At 46.3% G+C, this 25339-nt stretch overlaps 1 protein-coding gene across 1 annotated transcript in view; it reads right to left on the reverse strand.

Annotated features, from left to right (window-relative positions):
* Positions 1–323: 323 nt before the first annotated feature.
* The window catches only part of LOC147897257 (putative LRR receptor-like serine/threonine-protein kinase At5g65240), a 122264-nt gene continuing 97248 nt past the window's right edge, over positions 324–25339 (reverse strand). The window contains exons 10-11 of the mRNA XM_087380960.1: positions 1524–1915; positions 324–976 (exon numbers count right to left, since the gene is read on the reverse strand). Of these exons, the coding sequence (XP_087237086.1) occupies positions 683–976; positions 1524–1915 (686 nt within the window). The 3' untranslated portion in view covers positions 324–682. The remainder of the gene's footprint in view (positions 977–1523; positions 1916–25339) is intronic.

The following is a 25339-nucleotide window of genomic DNA, read 5'->3' on the forward strand; positions in this document are numbered from 1 at the left end:
AAGAAGAACTGGTTTATATTACCAACTTTGATGATGAGTAGCTAGCTTGATCAGAGTAATCTCCATCTATACCCCTTTTGTATGTAATAGCTGTTAAGGGTTATTTGGGTTACCCTTGTTTTGTTTTGTCTTTTCCTTTTGATATAACAATGCAAAACCTATCTATGCTTCACACACAAACAAGAACCCAACACATAGCGCAAGCTAGTCGAGGAGAGCAGGTGGTGACACTTGGCAAAGCCACCTAGGTTAGACCTATAGAATGCTGCCATCTGGCACTGATTCCTTCCATTGATAATGGATATGCCAATTCTTGTGCCCCAATAAAAATCTCTAACCATGGACAATATGCCATGGGATCGCTCACTAGTCCCTAAGGTCTAACAAACACTCTTATGGACCTTTCAATAGTCCTCACCCCACTTATCACCCCAAGGGTGAGCTGACTAACTAAATCCGCACTGCAGCTCACTTTCCAACAATTTGTGCCCTTGTTTGGATGGCATGAGGGTAACTTTGCTCATAGTTAGTTTTATGTATAGTGGACGTACTCAAGACTTCAAAGCACGTCTGTTGAGATCATCCAAGAACATGAAACCTCAACTTTACATTCATCTTCTGAGAATCACACTTCAGTTGATTGTATTGCCTCAAGACCTTCTTGAATCCTAAACACAATATATTATCTTGGACCCGTCAGTTCCTCAGCATCTACAGAGTAAAACTCATATCTGCATGTCAAAATAGGCTGCATCTCAATGTCATGGCTTGCTATATCCCACTGGGAAGCCACATTACTACTATCAGAAGTCAACATTTGTACAACCTCTGCCATCTTGGGCCTCTTATCAGGTTCATGTTGTGTGCAAAGAAGAGCAAGCTGTACGATCTCTTCCACTTCTTTTAATGTGTAATCTTGGCCCAGGTTCTTGTCTACCAAGTCTTTGAGCTTCCCTGCTTTCTCTTGTTTCTGTACCTGCGCAAAAGGGTTCATTGCTTTAGCTGTCGTCAAGCAATGTATCTCTCTAAAGCACCTTTCGCATAAGAAATAATTGAGGTTACAACTCTTTTGAAATTCTTTCCTTTCTTGCAATGTCTTCATCATCAGGCAGTAACAAACATTTCAAATTCACTATCATCATCAAGTCCATCAAGAAGTTAAGCAATTTTTTCTGCCTAGTGGAATCTTCAGGATGTGAGGTAAAATAGTTAATCATATATGATTTAGAAATTTGAAAGCCAACATTGTTGATGATATACTTCATGTTCACACAACAACAATAGATGTCCAGACTCAATCTTTCTTCAAGGAACAGGGATTCGTCACATCATTCTATCTTTAAGGGATGGGTGGGGGAATATAGATTCACATTGCATCTCTCATTACTGAACTCATCTTTGGTATGTTATTTTTATGAGGAGCAGTACATAAAAGAATCGGATTTTACAGTCCTGAAATATCAGGAGATTCAAAGAAAGAGCCTTTCAGTTTCACAAAAAGCAAAGAGCAGTGGCATTCTTACATAATCTTTCAGAGACAAGTCTTCATTGCTCTGTAGGCGTGCCAGGTCCCAGGAACCTTTTCCTATAACAAGTTCTAACAGGAACACACCATAGCTGAAAACATCAATCTTTTCAGACGATTTTCCTGTAGAAATATATTCTGGGGCCATGTATCCAGGAGTTCCTCGGACATGTGTTGTTGCATACGTTTGACCTGTTCGCTGTAGCTTTGCAAGCCCAAAATCACCAATTACAGCCTCATAGTCCTCATTCAAAAAGATGTTTTCTGCTTTGATATCTCTGTGAATTATTTTTACTTTCCCATTGCTTTGGTCATGAAGATATTCAAGCCCACAAGCTGTACCGAATGCTATATGCTTCCGGGTAGACCAGTTTAGAGAAGTATTCTCTTCTGCAATAACAGAAGTTAAGACTCAGTTGCTATACTCAAAAGACATTCATGAAATTTACTAAATTGAAAGCTGCACTTATAATGCAGATGAAGAAACCATGCACTTCTGGCCCACCATCTTCTTAAAAGAGGATGAACTTACGACTATGGGGCTCAAAGTCCTTTAAAAACACCTCCAACTCAACCCACCTTCCCCATACACCCACCGTCTCCCCCCCCACCCCCCCCAAAAAAAAGAAATCGCACAGCCCTCCCATGCCCCCTCAGCCCAGCTCCTCCCACTCAGCTTTCTCCCACTCTCCCCAATTCCACTCAGCTCCTGCTTCTCCCGCTTCCGCTCAGCTCAATCCTCCCCTCTCCCGCTTCCACGCAACCCAGCCCAGCCCTCTTCCGTGCTCAGCCCACCTCTCCACTCAGCCCCTTCTCCTAGATAACCCACACAGCCCCCCCTCCTTCTCTAGATTGGGCTCCCCCTTCGGCCCAATCTAGGGGTTAGCTTCAGCAAAGAACAAGGGGAAGCAGTTGACATATTGCCAGACAGCAGCATCCACATCCAAATTGATGCCAAAGGGGATAACCCCAAAGGGCCAAATGACAGACCATATAAGCAGATCAATGATTCAAACAAGTCTTATGCAGCAGTAACATCAACCCTGAGCTACTTAACCCCCTTCCCGAAGTCCTACAAACACAATGTCAGTCTACTTGATATGCAGGAATATATTTTTGCACTACAGCAAGAAGGTGCAGACCTAAGATCATGTCTGCAACACATAAAGAAGAACATGGAGCAGATGTAAAATACAGCTAGCAAAGAAGGGGTCCATGAGGTGACCGTTCAAGAGTGCACTTCCTCTACAACACCAGTTGACTTGACTGAGTTCCAACACACATATTATGCAAATACAACAAAGAGCGCAAGATGCAGTTCATGGAAAGATGGTTGAGGGTACCCTACTCACAAGGAAACGGGACATCAAGATACACAAAGAAGTTGAAGAAGCCGCAGAAAGCACTCAATGTCAGGATATGAAGCCTCCCACTAGACGATTGGTGTAAATGAAGAAAGCTTCTACACTTGAATTAGGCATCTAAGGGAAGCCGTACCAAAGATACGATAGGATTCCAATCAAATAGAGTCAATCAATTAGGTAAGCATGCCATTGTTACATTTGAATCACGAAATTGGAAGACATAAAAGTTTGGATGTCATATATCTTTCCCAAGCTCAGTTGAAGTAGAACCAAGGAGTTGAAGAAAGGCAAACCAAGGAGTTGAAGAAAGGCAAGAAAGCTAAGAAAGCAGGCAAATGGGTTGTTTGCCATGATGGAAGGGCAATTATTGAAGAATTACAAGTTAAAACTTGTTATATCTACAGTCACTCAGTCTAAAACTCACATATTGGACGTGGAATTATGGTATGGTTACTGTCTTGCCATACCCTGTGAGCATTAGAAGATAGAAATTTGTTACACCTTTACGGATGCACCAGGTACTTTGAACCTACTTGGCCATACTATGGATGCTCTATTGTTTCTGATGGCTGGACCGACATTGCAAGGAGACCTCTTCTAAACATTATGGTTTGCAGTGCACAAGGAAGATACATTATGGTTTGTATTCAAGCGATCCATAGATACTAGTGGAAATGCAAAAACTGGAGAATAGATTGCAGCTGCATTAAAAGAGACTATCTTGGAGGTGGGTGCTAAACATGTACTTCAAGTTGTTATTGATAATGCCTCGAACTACAAGCTAACAGCCTGTTATTACTTCAGAATTCCTAAAGGTATATGGATCCACAAGTATCCTTTACTCAACCTACCCCCGCGTCTCCTATCAATTGAATAGGCATTTCAGAAACGTTTCAAGCCTTATACGTTCAATGCATTGAAACGTTTCATGGAAATTAGCTTTGTCAGCAGCAGCTGCTTCAAAGTCAAGTCCAACAGAATCAGCAGCAGTCAGGTCGGCCAGGCGAGCGCCCCCACAATAGGTCAGGTCGGGGGGGTCGCATCAGCTAGTCATCAGTCGAGGGCTAGTCAGGGGCTATACTTGGGCTGCACCCTTGGGGGTTAGCCTTAGCAAAGGGGATTTTAGCACAGGCCATCAGATGGAGTTCCACAAAACAAAACTGTTTGCTACTACTACAACCAGCAAGAAGCCCTCCTATGCTGTCATAGCCTCAACACCATCCCCCTATGCCTTGACCTACCACTGATTCCAAAGCAAATTCGATCCACATGAGCAGATCTTTTACTACGCACCCTTGGGGGTTAGCCTTAGCAAAGGGGATTTTAGCACAGGCCATCAGATGGAGTTCCACAAAACAAAACTGTTTGCTACTACTACAACCAGCAAGAAGCCCTCCTACGCTGTCATAGCCTCAACACCATCCCCCTATGCCTTGACCTACCACCGATTCTAAAGCAAATTCGATCCACATGAGCAGATCTTTTACTACAGTGAGAACTGATGCAAAGCTCCGCATTGCCCCTCTGGAGAAGACAGTTTCAGAAATGAAAAGCAAGGGCAAGGGCAAAGAGGAAGTAATCCAAGAAGTTCTACAGCAATGCAATACAGCAGCACGCACCCATGTCATAGCTTATGACGAAGGCACATGAATTAATTACTACTCAAGCTCAAGTCTATCAAACAGGAACTCACAGCAACGGTGAATAACAAGATCAACAAGTGTGATGCCTATGAGGAGGTAAAAGAGCAGGGCTGGAAATAATCCGGTTATACAGATAGGCGGGCTGCCCGAGGGCTGGACTCTAGAAGATGAAGTATAGAAACAACATCTCAAGAAGAAAATTCCCAGATTGAAAGGGACCTAGAAGAGAGAGATTTTCTCAACCAACAGGGGGTACAAGCAGAGTAATCTTTCAAGACAAGACAGCAAGGAACAAAGTTAAACTAACAACCAGAGAGGTACCAGAATGTGGATTTCAGAGGAGCTCACCCCGACTCAGCTCAATGCAAGAAATGTAGAATTGACAAAAGTAAAAGCAGTGCCTAAGGAAGGAAAATGGGCTGTTTATCGAGATGGTATAGCACTAAACAAAGACTTCATATCCAGACCCAAAGATTCTCAGTCTAAAAACGATGCAAGGAAGGCCGCTTCACAATAGTTTTTTTTTTTTTTTTGGCAAAAAGAGACTTCTATTAAGTATTAAAGAAAAACCGTTAGAGCAAGCTCCATATGGGATACATCATGCAATGCACGAAAAGCTCAAGAGCCAAAAAGAAAGGATTGAGGCTGATAGTGCCATCTCAATCTGGTAGAAACCTCCGAGAAAAAGGGAGAACCCCTCCAAACTCGAAGAAAAATAGTCCTTCTAGAAGAGGCTGCCCGTGAAGAACCCTGCATGATAGCCCATATGGCTATCAAAGTGTGAACTGTGTTAGTCCAAATACCCGTGAACACCTGTAATGGGTGTATCTGGGTGCCATCCAAGGCCTCAGTACATCTGGCTCTCCAAATGTGCCAAGAGGAAAGGCTAGCCAAAATCTCCCAAGAGGTGTCGACTGAAACATGAGAAGCTCTGAAGGGAGTAAGTGGTACATCCTGTAGAGAGCAGGGCTCTATCACCTGCCGGCGGACCGAGAGTGCCCAAGAAGAAGGCTCACCCTCATAAAACACCTGGGGCCCGGTAAGAGATAACCATGCGACTGAGCCCCAAGTCATGAAGAAAGGGGATGTGTGAAAGATGCTGAGTATCCGAGCAACCCCTTTCCAAACAGTCCTCGCCTGATTGCAGTCCCAAAGGCAATGTCGCACTGACTCCTCTGCAGAATGACATCGAGGACAAGTGGGATCAGCCCCAAAACGTGATCTCCACAGGTTCACTGCAATCCCTCCATGAATAGAAAGCCAAAAGAAAAGAGTGATCTTTCTATTTCTGAGGGATTTCCAGAGCCTCCTCCGGAAATTTCTACGCAACTCTGCGGTGATGAAGAAGCTTTCCCAATGGGGGGCTCTGGAAGGAATCCAACCCCTACTGTTCAGCTGAAACCTCCTGGCATTACCAACCGTGAAACGAAAGAAGGGAATCCCTCTCTCTCGGTGCCCATGATCTATCCATTCCCACTCTCCTGGGTCCCACTGCAAGCACCTGATAGGTGCACCTCCATATAACCACAACCTCCAGGAACCCAAGGCCAAGAGCAAGCAGAGGGTCGGGGTCTAAGTACCACTGCAAGCCCACTCCATGGTCCACAAAACCAGCAATCCTGACAGGCTGAAAGGCAACCTCAAGAAGAATGCCATCCTTGGATGTAGAAAGTAAACCTCCATCCCTAACATCAAAGACCAGTGCGTCTTCCCCGAGACCTCGGAGAGCGATCACCTATAAAGGAACTGATGTCCGCGAAAAAGCTCCCATCCAAGTGGTGGAAGTAGTAGGCAGCTCAACTGTCCATTCCACCGGGATGGCTGCATCTATCTGCTGAATCCTGCGTGCTACCCCTCTGAGGTGACTCACGGACTGCAGTCTCTGATCCACAGGTAGCCTGATAAAAGATTTTCAAGTGCCTACTGTGTAGGCGGGGCCTCTCTCCCATTTAGACCACTGCATGTAATGGGAAGTGCCCAGTGGTCTGGCATGCTCGTCAAGAATACTATCATTCCAAATGATCGGCTGCCTATCAATCTCTTCGACGGTAGAAGGTGGAATCCTTCGAAGAGTGTTCCTGAAGCTCCCCCAAGCTTTCAGGATGGCAGTCATGAGAGGAGAGGCAGGAGATTTGAGAGGGGCTGATGTGAAAATCCAGCGAGGGCTGTCCACCCAATCATCTCCCAAGGTTGGTGTGCAAGCCTGAATGCGTCCAAAAAAGAAATCCTTCCAAGGTTCCTGCCTAGGCATGAGTCCCCTCACCACCACCTTACAAAGCAATGCCCTGCACTGCAAGTCCGGGTCAATGACATTAAGGCCCCCTTCACATGTAGGAAGAATAACAGTCTCCCAGGCCACCCTTGCTGCAACATCTACTGTGCCATTAAGTCCACTCCATAAAAAATTCCTGACTGGTCTGATGAGCTGAGTGATGCAATCCCTAGACCGGCACCAGCAAGAACACACGAACCAGGAGGTGGCCAAGAGAACCTGGTTCACTACCACAACTCTAGATGCAAGGTCGAGTTTGGCAGAGCTCCAGAATAGGAGCTTTTTCCTTATACTTTCTAGTACTGGGGTAGCTGTGCTGGAGAGATGTCCAATCCTACATGGCATCCCAAATATCTGATAGGAACACCCCTCTGAATCCAGGAGAAACCAATGTCAACACCCCAGCCTGGAGTGTCCTCATCACTGATCCAAAAGCCAAAGGATTTATGCCAGTTAATGTGTGCCCCTGCAGCTGAGAAAAAAATATCCAAGGCTGTCCGGAAAGAATCAAGTGACTGCAAGGAGGCTTGAATAAAAATAGCAGTGTCATCAGCCAACTCACAGTCAAAAAGCTCCTACTCCTGTCTCAAGGGCAGTCTCAGCCCAAAAAGCTGAGCCTGAGATCTAAGGAAGATACTCATAGCTTCTGCCACAAAAAGAAAGAGGAAGGGGGCTAAAGGGCATCCCTGACGAACTGATCTGGAAATTTGAAACCTGTCACCCCTTACCCCTCCAATCAAAACCTGGCTGTGGGCTGATCTGTAAAGGGAGGCCACACCTCTGATCCAAGCATCTGAAAATCCAAACCGTAGAAGAGTGCCCTCGAGAAAACCCCAATCTACTCTGTCATAGGCTTTCTCGAAGTCCAAGAGTAAAACTGCTAGCCTCTGCCCACTCTGCATAGCCCACTCTGTGGCTTCCCAAAAGGAAAAGATATTATCAAAAATGCTCCTGCCATGCACAAAGCCTGTCTGAGTATCATGGATCAAGTCTAGAAGAAGGGGCTGTAGTCGGATGCTGATCGCCTTGGCAAGGATTTTGTAAAGAGTGCCCAAAAGAGTGATGGGTCTCCAATGGGATACAAAATTCTTGTTGCCACCTTTCGGGATAAGGTGAATGAGTCCCTCGGTCAGTGAGTCAGGCATCTCACCCGAGTCCCAAATGCCCTGCAGGGCTGAAGTAATATGATCACCTATCATATCCCAAAAGGCTATAAAAAAAGGAGGAGTAAGACCATCGAAACCAGGGCATTTGCCCTTATGAAGTGTGCTAAATAATTCAAGTTGAGATGCCTTGTGCACTTCTTGACTCTCTCTAACACTTAGTAAGGGATCCCCTTTTTTGGATGTGTACTTCGTCCCCTAACCCCGTGAGGGCTTCTCTCTCTCTCTCCACACACACACACATGCACTTTTTTGGTGTGAAATCCATGTATGTTTATATTACAAAGACCAGTCCCCAAAGAGGGGACAAAAATCTCATTGTAAGACAAGTAAACAGAGTAATCTATCTAACAACGAACATACAAGCAATCATAGAAAAACTTTTTGATGTTCTAAAGAGGAAACGACCAACCGCTCAAAATTCAAGCTCTTTGTGGAAGAGTGCTCAAACTCCACTTGCCATGATGGACCTTCATCTACCAATCTTCTGGAATGCCTCAACCCAAGACCAGTGTTCCTTTCTTCTGACTCTAGATAGCAATCGACTTCCACCTGGGGTAGCGTGGCCGAGTCTCTCTCCTCATGCTCTACGCTCCTGTTGGACAGTTGATGCTTCTGCCAATCTCCTTTGGGCATTGAACTCTACTATGGTTTTGAGACTGTACCAGTTCTCATGGTAGGATGTAGCCAATCCTTTGGCTTAGGAACTCTTCGCATCTGGCCGCGTCTCTTTGTCTTCTTTCCGAGCGCGCGTCAACCATTGGCTAAGTCAGAAAGTAATCGAGTGGCTGTCTGGATACTTTATGCACTCCACATGCCCGTCTTCAAACACAACACCATGGACTTTCAATGACTTCTCAATTCTAGGCTTGCTACCTTAAACCTCTAGATTCCCCTACTAACAACTCATCAAATCGCAACTCAATTGACCCCTCCCTAGTAGGATCTCCAAAATGTGACGCTTTGGTTTACTCACTCTCGACAAGCTAACTTAAACGTGCTCAGTGCTTGAAAATAACCCAACCCAGGGCTACGTGCTCGAGGTGACGATACAGTGGTAAACATTAAACACTCGAAGGTTGGGGTTAGCTGTTGAAGGGGAAATCGTATGTTGACGGGAGAACCGAGTTATCAACACTTAGGAATTTAACACCACACCGAGAAGACAACTCTTCATTAAGACACAAGAAAGGAAACAAATCTCATATATTGAAGCAAATTGTATGTACAACCAAAGCCCGCCTCGGCTTGCAATGAACACATGGTATCAAGCTTCCTAACCTAGCAAGCCCAGGAGAGAGAGAGAGCGTGAACTTGCAATGTCACACTCCTCCCCTTCTCTCTGTTACAAAGCTTTTCTGAGAAGACAACACTTCATTAAGACACAAAAAAGGAAATAAATCTCATATATTGAAGCAAACTGTATGTACAACCAAAGCCCGCCTCGGCTTACATGGTATCAAGCTTCCTAACCTAGCAAGCTCAAGAGAGACGGAGAGCGTGAGCTCGCAATGTCACACTCCTCCCCTTCTCTCTGTTACAAAGCTTTTTTGGACTACATAAAAACCACCTTCTAAAAGGTGGCACCCTCGGCTCGCTACACCGCTACTTGCCATTGGTCAACCGCCCTTAATCTTTTGCTTCACCGCATGCATAGCTGTACGGACAGGTGCAGAACACATGCGCTCAGGTGTACGGAGCTGTACCAACAAGTGCAAAACAATGACCTATACGGATTGCAAACCGCGACCTGTATGGAATCATATAGATGTTTGTACACTGAACGGCACTATACGAATAGCTAGAGTAGCTGGTTGTACTTGGCGGCGCGAAGAAGTAGGAAATGGTATAGGAGCCTATCGCGGATGTTTGTCATGGTTGTATCAGCAGAGCAGGAGTAGCTCAGATACTTGAAGCAGGTCGCGGCAGGCACAATGCAAATGATAGCTACATGGAACACGTGGTGGTGGCTTGAAACTAAGCAAAAGCTACGGTGACGCAAATGAAAGCCGAATGACCCTAGACTTGTGAAGAACTGTGACACTTGAATTCTTGAAGTTACTAAAACTGAAGCTACGGTTGTGCAAATGCAAATCAAACGACCCTAGATTTGCAAAGAGCTGCGATGCATGAGTTGTTGAATTTGCTAAAACTCCCCCTTGGACTAATGCTTGAAGCATACAAACAAAAGCCATTCCCACCCTTACTTCATTGCGCATCAATCTTAACCTATGGCATTTAACTCCTTGAGAGGAGTGAGTTGCGCTGAAGTTTGAGCACGGGAGGAGGCAAGTAGGAGCAAGAAATCCTGCTCTGATACCACCATTGGGTGCAAAGAAGCAATGGAACCAAGTTGGAATGCAAGGGAGAAAACAAGCCCGATGGAATGAAGTGTACTTGCAAATGGATAATGAAGAAAGTACAAGAGTGGCCAATATATGGCCCCAAAGTCAACTAGTTGACTAAGGACCAAAATGTTCTAAGTGAACTAGGTTTACTAGGACTAAATGTCCTAACTAGCCTGCAAGGCCGTATACCAGGGCTAAGTGCTAACAAGCCCTTGGCTCAAAAGGTAACTTTGAGAGAAATGCATTCTATGGGGAAGATTTCTTGTAGGTTGATCACACGGGGCTCCTTGGATCCTCCTTTTGATCAAAATGTCCTCAAGCTTTTTCTCGGTCCTGGACTCTGATGGCCAGTTGGGCGAGCATGCAAGGGTCCTCCAAGGCAGCCTCTTCTAGGAGGGTTATATTCCTTACAGAATGGAGGGGCTCCCCTTTTTTCTGAGAGACTACATCAGGGTTGAGGTGGCATTTTCAGCCTCAACCTTGGTTTCTCTCCAGCTCTTTTTGAGTTTTTGCCTACTCTTCTAGAGTGTTTTTTCTCATGTCCAGCATTGTGTATTTCTGCATTGAGCTTGCTCTCGCGGGTTTCTATACTTAATAGAAGTGTCCTTCATGGGAAAAAAAAAAAAGCCTAAGCGAGCTTGCCAACGGGGGGGGGGCAGATGTTGGAAAATTCTGCACCACATCCAATAGCCGAGGAGGTAACATTTCCAAGCCACTTCCATGATGCATGTGAAGTGTGGATTCATTTGTGTCCTTCGAGCCTTTAAATTCATGTATTCATTGTATCGACATGGCCCTATTAGCATATCCAACATGTACAGGTGCCACCTCTATGCTATTTATGTGCTTTCTCAGCATGGCTGCATAGAGCTTTTGGAACTGAACACTTTCCATTTTCAGATCACCCTAATCTGAGTGAAGGGTAAACAGAAAGGATGGATTAATTGTTCTCATCAATAGCTAAAGTCAAACCCAATCAAAGGGGGTTTGATTGAAGACCAAGGCCAAGGGGTACAGCCACATGGCAAGCATCCAAAGATGAAGATCCTATGGTCCTCATCAGATATAAGGACGGTACCCTCTCGACAAGTAAAGCTGATGAACCAATCAAGGCATTATTTGAACCTCTGTCTCATTTACAAAGGAAGACGGAGGTGACTAATGGTATCAGCCGTGGGCAGGGAGAGGGTGGGCGGGGGAGAGGAAAGGAGGGGAGGGGTGCGGGGGAGGGGGCGGGTGGGAGAGGGGGCGAGGGGGCTGGCAAGGGGGAGAGGGAAGGCGGGTAGGCAAGCGAGGGGGGAGAGGGTGGGCAGGGGAGAAGGAGGGAGGGGGCGAGGGTGGAGGAGGGTTGCGGGGGGGCTGGTGGTTGGAGGAGAGGGAGGGTGGGGAGGAGGAAGGGGAGCGGAAGGGTGACGGAGGAGGGAGAGGGGGCTGGCGGGGAGGGAGAGGGTGGGCGGGGGAGAGGAAAGGAGGGGGCGGGGGTAGAGGAGGGGGGCGAGGGGGCTGGCGGGTGGAGGAGAGGGAGGGCGGGGAGGAGGAAGGGGAGCGGGAGGGTGAGGGAGGAGGGAGAGGGGGCTGGCGAGGAGAGAGGGAGAGGAGTAGTAGCAAGGGGAGGGAGAGGGGGGGCAGCGAGGGTGAGGGTCAGATATTCTCTGAGTGGCAAGATGCTTCCTGGGCCATTTCTATTCGACAGCACCTAGTTGAGCCTTGCTCTCTGGAGGACATGCCTATCTCCTGATATAGACCAGTGCATGCTAATATGGATTCTGCTTGGGAGATACTGGCTAGTATTACTGCTTAGTAGATCTGGAGGGATAGATGCACAGAGGCCCTTGATGGATCTCAGGTCCACCCTTCTCATACTGGCCTTAGGAGTTATCTCCTTTGATGTAGGAGAGGTACCGTTGATTTAGGCCACCCTCTCTCCCATTCTATAAAAGAGAGGACTTCCTCTCAACTCAATGGAACATTTTGCCATTTGGTTCCCACACTCTCTTAGCCCATTGTAGCTTCAATATGCCACCTCATCATCTTCTCCTACACCCTCCACCTTCTTCTTCATTTCTGCCCTCTTTTTCTCTAGATTTTGATTAGCTCTGTTCTCCTCCATTAAGTGACCATTCCCAGAGCCCTCTGAGCTGAAGTATCCTCTACTTGGGACGCACCTTTGACACCAAGCATTCTCTGAAATTTCACTTCGTTTGCCCGTGCTGACACGAGCCCCCTCCCCCCGCCTCCTTTCCTCTCCCCCGCCCACCCTCTCCCTTCCTAACCCGCAGCTCCCCCGCCCCCTCCTCTCCCCCGCCCCCTCCTCCCCCTCGCTGCTGCCTTCCCCCGCAACCTTCCCTCGCTCCCTTCTCCCCACCGCAGCCTACCCTTGCTCTCCTCTTCCCCCCCCGCAGCCCCCCCCTTGCCTCCTCTCCTCCTCTTCCCCTCTCTCCTACCCTCTCTTGTTCTCCTTCCTCCAGCGCCCATGTTCCAGGGCGTCCTAGGCAGCAGTTTCATGGATGGAACTTTTTCAGTGTTTAAATCGGCCTTTTCACATCGATTGGCGAATGGATCCCCATTTAGCCAATCTTCGTCCACTTCCACCGGCCGCGAAAACCGTCATTTTTTCAGAAGACAAGTTGTAACAGCTCAAGAAAGATGTGGAACTAGAGGGCTCCACATCACTTTTCGCCAGCATCTTTGGGTCACACCCTTCCAGATCACAGGCTAGAGACTGGATGCTGGCGGCGTTACTAGGAGATCTCCCCCCACACCTCAGAGATATTCGACTTTTGGAACGTGGATTCTTCCAAGTAGTTTTCGACTCCCACGAGTCCACAGTCCTTGTTCTCAAAGCTAATCCTCTGGCTTTGGGTGCGAGGAGGATTTTTCTTTTGCCCTACACCTTAGGCTTCGATCCGGTCGAGGAGGACAGTCAGGTCACATCACTGTTCATTAGATTTCCTGGTCTTCCTCAGGTCTACCATCGACTTCTTGCTACTATCGGAGCCACATTCGGAGTAGTCACTGAGATCCCCCCCCTTCCTAGCATGCCTTCTTCCTCGACAGAGGCAGTCAAAGCGGACGGGGTGCCTCGAGTTAGGATCATTGTCTCTGACCCTAACATCTCAGATGACCACATCATGCTTCAGCACCCAGATGGCTCTCTCTTTTGACAGAGAGTTGAGATTGCAGGTAGACAGGACCAGTGCAGGATTTGCACAACCCTTGGGTACTTTGCTAGAGATTGTCCAAGGAAGAGAAAAAAACCCAAGAGGTCTTCTCCTCTACTAGGTCGGGTAAGCCTTTCCACCCAGCATCCTCCTGTCGATGAGGATAGTCAACTGGAACATACAGGGCCTAGGCGGAGTTCCACACCGTCGCCATAGGTAGCTGATTCGGAATCAGCTTCATCTAGGTATCATTGGAGGTGCTATTGATATCCTTTTTATCCAGGAACACAAGTTGGATGCCAGTGATTGCTCTAAGTCTGACAAACTTCTTTCAGGACATACCATCTGGTCGCTTGCTATGGGCACAAGGGGAGGTACTTGCATTTCGGTCTCTCCTTCTATTCTACCCTTGGTTGCTGGTCATGGTATTATCTCCCCCTCTAGAGCGCAATGGATCATTATTTTGATCGGAGGGCGTAAGATTGGTCTTCTCAATCTGTATGCCCCCAACAACAGAGGGGAGCGAGTCTCCTTTTGGAAGGAGTTACTCTCTTGGACCCCCATTGCAGATTCTTGGATCATTGGTGGCGATTTCAACATGGTTGAGTTGCCATCAGACAAAAAGGGAGGCAGACAGGGTGGAATTCATTCTTTGGAGAGGGCAGCCTGGGATGCCTTTCTCTTTCAGTACAGTGGCAGGAACACTTGGTTCCATGTACGTATTGACATATATTATGTAGACGATTGGGCGCTTGACAGAGGCGGATCTGTATGCATTTCTACTGGGATTACCACCTCAGATCATTTTCCAGTGGTGTTGTAGATTCTTGAGCCTCATCGGAGAGGACGCTCTGCCAGTGTCAGGATTCCAGATGCTTTTTATGCAGAGGAGAGTCTCACGAAGGATATTTTACACATTTGGGTTACTCACATACAGGGTGGAGTTGCCCGCCCATCTCAGGTAGTTGCAGCCTTATCAGGAATTAGTGACTATTATCATACAGTCGCTGATTCCAAGAGACGTGAGATTGGTATACGCCAGCAGTTAGCGTCCCTTTAGAGGAAAGAGCAGAAGAGGCCCACATATGCTTGGATTCAGGAGTGCCTTGCTGCAGCAAGGGCTCATATACAGATATTGTTGGATCAGAGAGCATAGTATGCCTTTCATGCACGGGAATCCTTTTGGATTCAGATGGGTGACAGGGTCAACAAACACTTTTTCTCTACTCATGGGCCCAGACATAGTAGAGATAGTGTCTCGCAGCTTATTGACTCAGACGGGGTGTTATAGTCAGATCCTGATGCCGTCATGCGTGTAGCTTCAGATTTTTTTGCATCCCTTTTTACTGCAGATCCGGGCACACAGACCATAGATGATGCCAGAGAGGTTATTTGGCAATGTATCCCTGTATTAGTGAAGGATGAGATGTATGTTTCTCTTGATGCACCTTTCACCAATGCAGAATTCAAGACTGCATTACTTGCCCTTCACAAGGGCAAGTGCCCAGGTTCGGACGGACTTACCTCTTCTTTTTTTATTACTTTTTGGGAGCAGATTGGTGATCACATTACATCAGCCCTGCAGGGCGTGTGGACTCTGGTGAGATGCCTGACTCACAGATGGTCTCATTCATCTCATCCCAAAGGGGGGTAATAGGAATTTAGTGTCACAATGGAGACCCATCACTCTATTGGGCACCTTTTACAAGATTCTGGTTTGATTCATGACACGCAGACAGGGTTTGTGCATGGCAGAAGTATTTTCGATAATATTTTCTCATTTTGGGAGGCCTCAGAATGGACCATGCAGAGCCACCAGAGGTTGGCCATTCTACTCTTGGACTTTGAGAAAGCTTACGACAAAGTAGATTGGGATTTTTTAGAGGGTACTCTATCTCGCTTTGGTTTTTCAGATGCATGGATTAAAGGAGTATCCTCTCTCTACAGATCAGCCCATAGCCAGGTGCTTATTGGGGGGGTAAGAGGGGACAGATTTCAGATTGGTAGATCAGTCCGCCAAGGATGTCCTCTTGCCCCTTTTCTTTTTCTGTTTGTGGCGGAAGCTATGAGTATCTACCTTAGATCTCAAGCTGATATTTATGGGCTGAGGCTCCCTCTCCGCTGGGAAGAAGAGCTCCTGGATAGTGAGTTGGCAGATGACACGGCTGTTTTTTTGGATGCCTCCCCTAAGACACTCACTTCCTTCCGGACAGCCTTGGATTTATTTTGCACAGCTGCAGGTGCACACATTAATTGGCATAAATCCAATGGTTTTTGGATTTGCGATGATGACACCCCGGATTGGGGTAATGATATTGGTTTCACTTGGGTACAGAGGGGTGTCTCCGTCAGATATTTGGGCTGCCAGGTTGGGGTGGGCATCTCTCCTTCATAACAGTTTGCTCCGGTGTTGGAGAGCATCAGAAGAAAGCTCCTGTTCTGGAGCTCAGCCAAACTTGACTTGGCATCTAGAGTGGTGGTGGTTAACCAGGTTCTTCTAGCCACAGCATGGTTTGTATGCTCTTGTTGGTGCCACTCTAGGGATTGTATCACTCAGCTCAAGAGACCCGTACGAAACTTTTTATGGAGTGGTCTAGATGGCACAACTGATGTTACAGCCACGATGGCTTGGGAGACCTTGATTCTTCCTACAAGAGAAGGGGGTTTGAATATCATCGACCCGGATCTACAGTGCAGAGCCTTACTTTGCAAGGTCGTTGTGAGAGGACTTATGCCAAGGCAAGAGCCTTGGAAGGATTTTTTTATCAGATGCATACAGTCTCGCACGCCCACTTCAGGAGATGATTGGATACACAGTACTAGATGGGTTTTCACCCCACAGTCCACCTCACATCTCCTTCTTCCCCTCTTATGGTTGCTATCCTGAAAGCATGGGCCAGCTTTAGGAGTACTCTTCGCAGGATTCCCCCGTCCACCCGTGAAGAGATTGAAAGGCAGCCTATCATGTGGAACGACAGTATTTTGGATGAGCATGGCAGACCACTTGGAGCTTCTCTTTACATGTAGTGGCCCAGATGGGAGAGGGGCTCTGCATCTACTGTGGGAGCATGGAAAGCCTTTAGGAGGCTTCTTGCAGACCAACAGGCCCAGGTGGTTCATAATCTCAGAGGGAGTGCAGGGAGAGTTCAACAGATTGATGCAGCCTTGCCCTTGATTGGGTGGACGCAGATGACATGCCTATTACTTGTTCCACTTGGATGGGGGCTTTTTCCAGATTGGGCATTCCTCTGCAGGTGATTGCTTTACGTAACACACACATGAGGATGCCCTAGTCTATGATGTTTCTTCGGGGGGCAGGCTGTCCAAGTCCACAGACGATATATTGTTGGAGATACCGTTTCAGCCAGTCAGGATAGTGGGCTTCATGGAGCATGGCTCTCTTTCACAGTGGTACTTGGATCCTGACCCGCTACTCATTGCCCTGGGCTGTGGCTCTATGGAGGTGTCCCAATTAAGTTTTTGCAGTGGGACCCTGGGCAATGGGAGTGGATAGATGAAGGGCACAGAGAGAAGGGCATCCCCTTCTTTCGTTACACGGTCAATAATGCCAGGAAATTCCAGCTCAGCTGTAGGGGTTGGAGGTCCACCAGAGCTCCTCATTCAGAGAATTTTCAGATTTCTGCAGACTTGCAGAAAATTTTTTAGCAGAGGCTCTGGAAATCCCATCGGAATAGAAAAATCACTCTTCTTTCGGCTTTCTATTCATGGTGGGATAGCAGTGAACCATTGGAGATCCAGGTTCGGGGTTGACCCTACTTGCCCTCGTTGCCTTTCTGCTTCGGAGACAGTACAACACTGCCTTTGGGATTGCAGACAGGCGAGAATCACATGGAAGGGGATTGCAAGACTTTTCAGCACTTTTGTTCGCCTCCCCTTCTATATGACCTGGGGATCAGTGGCTTGGCTCACTCTTTCAGGGCCCCAGGTTTTCTTTGAGAGACATGACTCGTCTTGGGCTCTTCACATCCAACGACACCTTGTGGAGTCGTGCTCTTTAGAGGATGTTCCGGCCACTCTCTTTAGGGCTGCTCATTCCTCGGTTGACTGTCCATGGGAGGTTTTAGCTAGCATTGCAACATGGCACATTTGGAGAGCCAAATGCACTGAGGCTATGGAGGGTTCTCAGCTTCACCCTTCTCAGACCTTGGCAATACTTGGACAGATACGGTACACACTCTGATGGCCATATGGCGACCATGCAGGGATCCTCTCGAGCAGCCTCCTCCAGGAGAGTTACGTTTCTCAGGGATTGGAGAGACTCTCACTTCCTTGCTGAGACTTCTACAGGGTTGAGTTGGCATTTTCAGCCTCAGCCTTGGTTTCTTTCTACCTCATTCTTCTGAGGTGTTTTTTATTACATGCTTAGCATGTTGTATTTCCGCGCAGAGCTTGCTCTAGCGAGTTTCTTTCTTACTTAATAGAAGTCTCTTTTTTTCCCTTTAAAAAAAAAAAAGGCTCTTGCATGTCTACAGTCCCATAAGCAATGATGAACCAACTCATTTGCAGACGAGCACCTCGGACAAGTGAAATCTGCCCCAAATTTGGACCTCCACTTGTTCACTGCAATCCCTCCATGTATATAAAGCCAAAAAAATAAAGTCATCTTTCTATTTCTTCGAGATTTATAGGGCCTTCTCCAAAAGCATCTCTGCGAGTCAGCTGAAACCTGATAGCCCTCCCAAATGAGGAGCTCTGGAAGGTCTCCAACCTCTACAACTGATCTAGAACCTTCTGGCATTACTGACCGTGTAACCAAAGAAAGGAAGACTCCTCTCCCGGTTCTCTGCAACAATCCATTCCCACTCTCTAGGGTCCCATTGAAGATACTTTATGGGGACTCCTCCATAGAGCCACAACCTCCATGAATCGGAAATATAAAGACGGGGGCTCGGATGTATATGCCAAGCAGAGTCCTTGCCCTGTTCCACATAGCCTATGATCCTGACAAGCTGAAATGGTGTGCCCAAAAGAATATCATATGAGGAAATAGACATCAGCCTGCCACCTGACTGTACATAAAAAACCGAGGCATCCTCATGTGCCCCCAAGAAAGCAATGACCTAAAGAGGAATACCAGTCCTGGAGAAAGCCCCCATCCAAACTGAGCTGGGCACAAGTCTGTCATATGTAACCACCCAATCATGAGGTAAGGCTGCATCTATATGAAGTATCCTCACTGCACTTCCTCTGAGTTGATTGACCAACTGTTGTTGATGATCTTCTGGAAGCCTTTTGAAGGCTTTCCAAGAGCTGACAAAATCAACTGGGCCTCTCTCCCACTTGGACCACTGCATACAATGAGATAAACCCAATTGCCTACCATGCTCATCAAGTATGCAATCATTCCACATGATAGGTTTCCTGTCGATCTCTTCAAGAGAGGAAGGAGTAACTCTTTGAAGGGTACTTCTAAAGCTTGACTAAGCTTTCAAAATAGCAACCAAAAGCGGGGAGGACGGAGATCTGAGACTAGCTCACCTCCATATGGTGCTATCAATCCAATCTCCACCTGAGGAGGGTTTGCAAGTTTGAATGCCCTGAATGAAGAAAATTTTCCAAGGCTCCTCCCCAGGCAAAAGGCCTCTAACCACAAACCTGCAAAGCAAGGCCTTGCATTGCAAATCTGGGTCTATGATGTTGAGACCCCCCTCCTGCGTGGGAAGGATCAAGGTCTCCCAAGCCACCCTGCCAATAGTGTTTGTTGTGCCATCTAGCCCGCTCCATAAAAAATTTCTTATAGGCCTTACGAAGCGTCAGTCTTCATTGGTTTAGTGATATCACTTTATCCATGGTTTTTATATCATGAGACTTACCATCTTGACATGGTAGTGGCACCTTTCTGCAAAAGGATTAGTCACAATTGACACTTTCTATGTGTACAACCAGTCACATCACGATGAAAGGATGATGGGAGCTGGTGCATGGGGTGGACTCCACTAAGTGGGAGTTATTTGTCAACCCATAGGGTTGTCCAAGTCCTTATGACTTGATGATTATTTATAGAATCACCCTCCACCTGCCAGCACGCCTTGTGAGTTCCAACTTTCGTATCCAACACAAAAGGGGATTTCCCTTCAGTCCCTAGTTGCTTCCATATTGGCTTTGGGGGTGAGCCTTGGTGCAGCTAGGTGGTAATGTTGAGTCTTAAAAGGACAGAATGAGATTACATAGGTTAAACCTATGAGAGGGATATAATCTATGTAACCAATAATCTTTGAGTGCAATTTTCTATATCCGGACCAGTAACATGCAGATTAGATAGTATACTACAAGCCATCCTTGTTGGTTTCAATTTGCGTAGATTCCTAATAAGTCTACCTCAAGTTATGGCCTTAGCAAGCCTAGGGTACGATTAAATGTTCTAGGCCTAATTGTGCATTAAGTATATGGATGGGTAGAGGGGTCATGGGGCAAAATTTTAAAAAGAGAATTTAAAACCTATTAATTAAATTATTAAAGTTATTTTCCCAATAATTTGATTAAATGAATATATCTATATTTGAACTAGCCTATAAGTCTGATTTTGTTTTTAAGTTGCTTTCCAATTTCGGGTTAGAACCAGCCACATGAAGCACTACTTGCTTTTGCCACCTCATTTTTGCATGCTTGCTGTTGAGATATTGGCTGTTATCACGTTTTTCAAGCTGCTAAAGCCTAAACAACAAATTCACATCAAATTCATGCCTCCTACTAGCCATCAGGCACCTGTTTCAACCACCAAGCACCTTCAGGACAAATTGTCATTTTATGTACAGCTTGCTGCTGCTGTTTTGATGCCTATTTTACGTGGACTGGAGGAGCACCACTGGGTATTTCCTGCATGCAGTTTCTCTCTTCCAAATCAACTATGATTTGGGGGAAAGCCATTCTGCTTGACATATTTGTCATTTGCTGCACTTTCTAGGTTATTTCTATTCAGTTTTGGTCTCTTGCTTTCACTGGAATCAGTTTCATTTCTAGCTTCATTTCAGGTTTGATCTCTTGCTTTCACTAGAATCAATTTCATTCTAGTTTCTCAAAGACACTTGGAATTAGAACAAATTTTGTCAGTTTCTGGGAAGTTTTGGCACCTGTATGAGATCCTAAAGTGAAAGATTGCTTCCAAGCGAATTGAGATTAACAAGAATAGGTACCTAATGCCTGGATCATGCGAGGTTTCAAAAGAATTGCATATATCCAACAAATCCCCCTCAGTTGTATGGCTAGTTTTCCAAGGTGAATGTTCCCCTTGGAGTCTTCTACATGGATTATTACAACTCTGAGCTGTATCTGTTCTTCTACAGCATTGACTTGGTAGGTTTACTCTAGCTTGGGTCACAATCGAGAAACAAAGATCTAGTGGATGATGGAGCTTTGGAAGTACTAGAGTGGTAGAGGATTAGAGTGGGGGAAGAATGTCCATTGACCCTAGACCTTATAGTGAGGAGCTCACTCAAGTCGTTAGTGGCTTTAGGAGACTTGATTGCTCGAGAGATATATTGGGATCCTAAGTAATGATTTAGCCATCCAAGATAAGACAATCAAGAGGGTTAAAGAGGTGGCTTTCTTCTCTAACACACTCACATTGGCAGACATCCATAGCTAGATGTCTAATCTTGGATCCCGTCACAAGAGAAGCATTGGATGGAGGAGCAGGTGCCTCTTGAGTCATTACTCAGTTTTGGTCCCCTCCTCTAAACTAGTCTTCGCCTAAGGAAGATCTCCTACTTCTTCAGGCTGGTGTTCTATGGAATCCTTCCCATTGGCCTGTGGTTTAGCTGATGAGGAGAGACTAGACTTGCCATTGTTGTGAGGTTAGAGACTCAGAGAAGATCATCCACTACTTATGGGTTGCCCAATTGCATAAAGGATTTGGCTATGTTCTTTGTGTATTGTTGCCAAATAAATAAGGAGGATCTGCCGGGTCTTCACGTGGGCCATAGTGGCATGGCTGCTATAGGGGAGGACATTTGGATCTGATGTATATATTTAAAAATGTATCTAAAATCTTGTGGAAGCATTTGATATGAGATAAAGACAATTGGAAGCAATGAGAGGACTTGATGGTCATTGGAATAAAGAGGAGCATGTATCCAATAGAGGTAAAATGGGAAGGTGAACCTACCAAAGGCATCATGGGTTTTTAGTTCAATGGAAGATAGGATGGGAAAAGGGTGATCACAGGCATGAAAACTCCAACAAGGTACATGCATTCTTTAAAGGGCGCTTTTATTGCATTGATAGAAAACTAAGTGATCTAAAGTAGCATGATTGGCACAAGACGTTATAGAGATAGATCTTCCCAGCCTATTTGATAGATGGAGAGCAGATCAGTCAGGACATTTGTGGTGACTCCTCTCTGACTTGTTGGCACTCGGAGCCATTGCCAGAGGGTGTATGGGAGACCATTGTTAGCATCACATCCTGGAAATATCTGGGTTGCACAAATGAGTCTTGTGATTGGGGAAGGGGCAACAGACTCAACTTGAGGCTACCCTTGTCAATATCTGGCATGCACCGTGCAAGCCATCTAGGAGCTGGGTTCACTGAGCCCAAGGAAGACTGCTGAAGGCTAGAACGTTTCTGCAAGGCAAGAGACATTTTCATGAATTGAGGTATTTGCTGGTTGTACAATCCTCCATACTGGCTGTCAGCACTGGCTTTTGGGCAGCGGGCTACCCTATGAGCGACCTGGGACCCGAAGGACTGGACTGCAGGACAGCTAGCAGTCTCTTCAGCACCTTACAGAATGCTGAACTTTGTATTGCTTCAAAGCATCTAATAGAAGGTAACTTGTTTTTGGAAAACTTTTGACGTAAACTATCCTTGATTGATGGAGTGAAAATTGTTGGCCTGTTGGGGATTCCCCATCCTAGGACCAACTGAAGGCATCACGGGTGGCTGTCCACCAGAGGGTGTATGATGAGGAGTATGCCTTTGCTTCTTCTGCTTCTTTTTGGCTGCCTTTTTCCTTTCGGGAAAAACTGATGCAGTGATGAAACCACACCATCAATAAAAACAAGCTGTTTTTTGCCCTTGTGATTCTTCTCGATATAGGCTGGTACCCGAAATTTCTGAATCACAGGGTCAAAAACCTGTTGTAACATGGGATGAAAAGATTCCAGTAAAAAAGGTACTTCTACATCCCGGACAGAAGAAAACTCTGGCACAGGCATCAAAGGCAGAGAAGCTAAATCAACATCTGCATCTTCCAATGAAAAAGCTGCATCTGATAAAGCAGGACTTAGCATTTGAGCTTCATTTCTGAGGATCAACCTGAGTAAGAGCAGGGGCAGCATCCTGAGAGAGAGCATGCATATCATCCTGTAAAATCCCTTCTGCAAGGGGTACATCCATATCCTAAGTAGAAGGAGACTGATGGTGCTCAACAAGGGTGCAATCCTGAGCTTCTTCAGCAAGAGGAAGATTTGCCTATGATTTATCTACCTTCCTCCAGTAGTGCTTCGGAGCAGTAGAAGGCTTCTCCAAAGAAGCCATACCAACCGGAGGAGAAGGGAGAGTAACCTTGAGAGCTGCTGAAGGAGCAGGAGGAATGGGCCTGAATGTAGAAGGGCAATCACGTGCAAAAGGAACAACCTGTCAGCACCGATAACATGCAGTGGGAAAAGATGCAAAATGCAACCTGATGTGCATCGGATGGGCAAATCCCAAATCAAGATCCAGAGTAGATGGCACGGGCTGCATCATATCTCACAAAATGCAAAGGCGAACATCACGGGAGGCTTGCAAGAACTCCTGTCTCGGAACATGAAGAGGCCTTCCCAAAAAAAGAGTTGGAAGATGCTGAAGAAGAGGCACATGCAGTGCTTTGAGAGTAATCCAAACCCGGACAGTGAGTCAGAAGGGTAGCAAAAGGATCGAAAAGTGGATCCCAGGGCATCACATAAGCGAAGAAACCAGCCCCAAGAACACCAGCACGACTGACTAGCCGCTCCACCACATCAGTCGAAGAAACGTGGGCATAATAAAATCCTTTGCCCAGAAAGACAAAGGATGAAATACAATCCGGATCCATTGCAGCTTCAGCCCAACGACGAAGTTGAGCGGCAGAAAGAACCCTGCCCATAAAGTAGAGACAGACTCCAAACTGCTAAGCCTGTCGAAAACCAGAAGGGCAGAATCCAAAGAGCAAACAAACGGGGAACCTAATGAAGAAACATCTGTGACAGAGGCTGAGCATAACTGACGCGGAAGATCCAGCTGCAGGGAAGAAGAAGGGCCATCTGCGAGATCAAGCTTTGCCGATTTGAAAGAGGATGAAGAAGACAAAGCACCGCGTTTCCGTCGAATGAAGACTCGAGCAGAAGGAACAGAGGAAGCAGAAAAAACAAAAGATGTTTCGGGAGCCTGTACGGAATGTACAGGTGGGAAAATCTCTACGGATTTTGCAGGTACGGATGAAGTAGGTACTGGCATCTGCACCATGTCTACCTGGACAGAGGGTTGTACGAAGGGCTGAATCGAAGGCTGTGTAGATAACTGCAAGGGTCGGGGGGGCTGTACGGATTGTACGGAATTCCGTACAGCTCACGCGTACAACTGACGTGAGCTGTATGGATGGCGATGAAAAAAGATTCCAAAACGAGGGAGGGAACAGAGGGGGACGGAGGGTCGACCAGGGCTACGGGGGCTCCAGAGCTCTCCATCATCACCTTCAAAGTTCACACCCCCAGACGGCTAACACACACACACTTTTTTTTAGTAATATCTAGTGCAGTATATTTATATGCTCATGAATTTACATGATGGGAGGTCTTCCAAATGGAGAGTATCCCAAAGATCAGAAAACCAAAGAGAAAAGCTCTATGCAAGAAGCATCCATATCACCCTCATGGCAGGCATCATATAAGGATTGCCGCAATGAGGCTCGGAAAGATTCATATGACTTGTGAATCTGCCGACCCAAGTATGCCAAATTATGCTCACTCCAGATTGTCCAAAGAGCCCAATATCTCACCCAAGAGAGAAATAGTGAGTATTGAGACAAAGACCTCATAAATCTGCCAAAGAGCCAGAAATGTTTCCCAAATCTGTGACTCGGAAAACGGAGCCGAAGACGATCTGAAATTCTCCTGAGGAGGATCCTAGAACACGGGTAATGCCAAAGCAAATGAAGAACAGTCTCTGAAGGAGCCTGACATCTTAAACATGTGGATGGTGCAATGCGACATTTAGCAAGTGTGACCCCCACTGACAATGTGCCTGTCATACATCTCCAAAGAAAAAGTCTTTGTTTCAATGGCATTTTACACTTCCATAACATCCCGAGATTCTTCCGCCACCATGAGAGGGGCTTCCTTATATGCCACAGAGAATTAGCATATTGCTGAATCCATGGAGCAGGCTGAAGAAGCCTGTAGGCTTTGATGGAGGTTAAGGCAGGAAGAGGAACAGGATGAGTGCATGTAGCAGAGGGTTGCAATTGCCAATCTGTGAGCCTGTCTGTGTTAGCCACAGGAGAAACATGTAGAAAAGGATGTAACAAATCAGCAATTTTCTTCCATATAGACCTATGATGCATTCCCAATGCATAGGAAGCAGTGGCTTGAGGAAAAGATAAAACATAGCCCTGATCATCTACGACATCATGTATGTATCTAATTCCCAATTTCATGAGATTGTATGCCCGAACACGTTCCTGTAAAGCGAGTGGAATGTCAAAGATGGCACTCCAATGAATACTTTCTTTCCTCATTGAGTTTGTCCCCGAGCAATTATAAGGAGCCCATTTGACCTTAGAAAGTACTTGTTTCCAGTCAAGTATCAGAGCAGTAGAGAAAGGACAGCCAAGTATCTTCCCTACAAATCTCCCAATGACAACCTCCCAATGATCAGTAGTCCA

The sequence above is a fragment of the Dipteris shenzhenensis genome, chromosome 10, assembly GCF_047967505.1.
Source record: "Dipteris shenzhenensis isolate YYH24624 ecotype China chromosome 10, Dip_SZ_1.0, whole genome shotgun sequence".
NCBI classification, from domain to species: Eukaryota; Viridiplantae; Streptophyta; class Polypodiopsida; order Gleicheniales; family Dipteridaceae; genus Dipteris; species Dipteris shenzhenensis.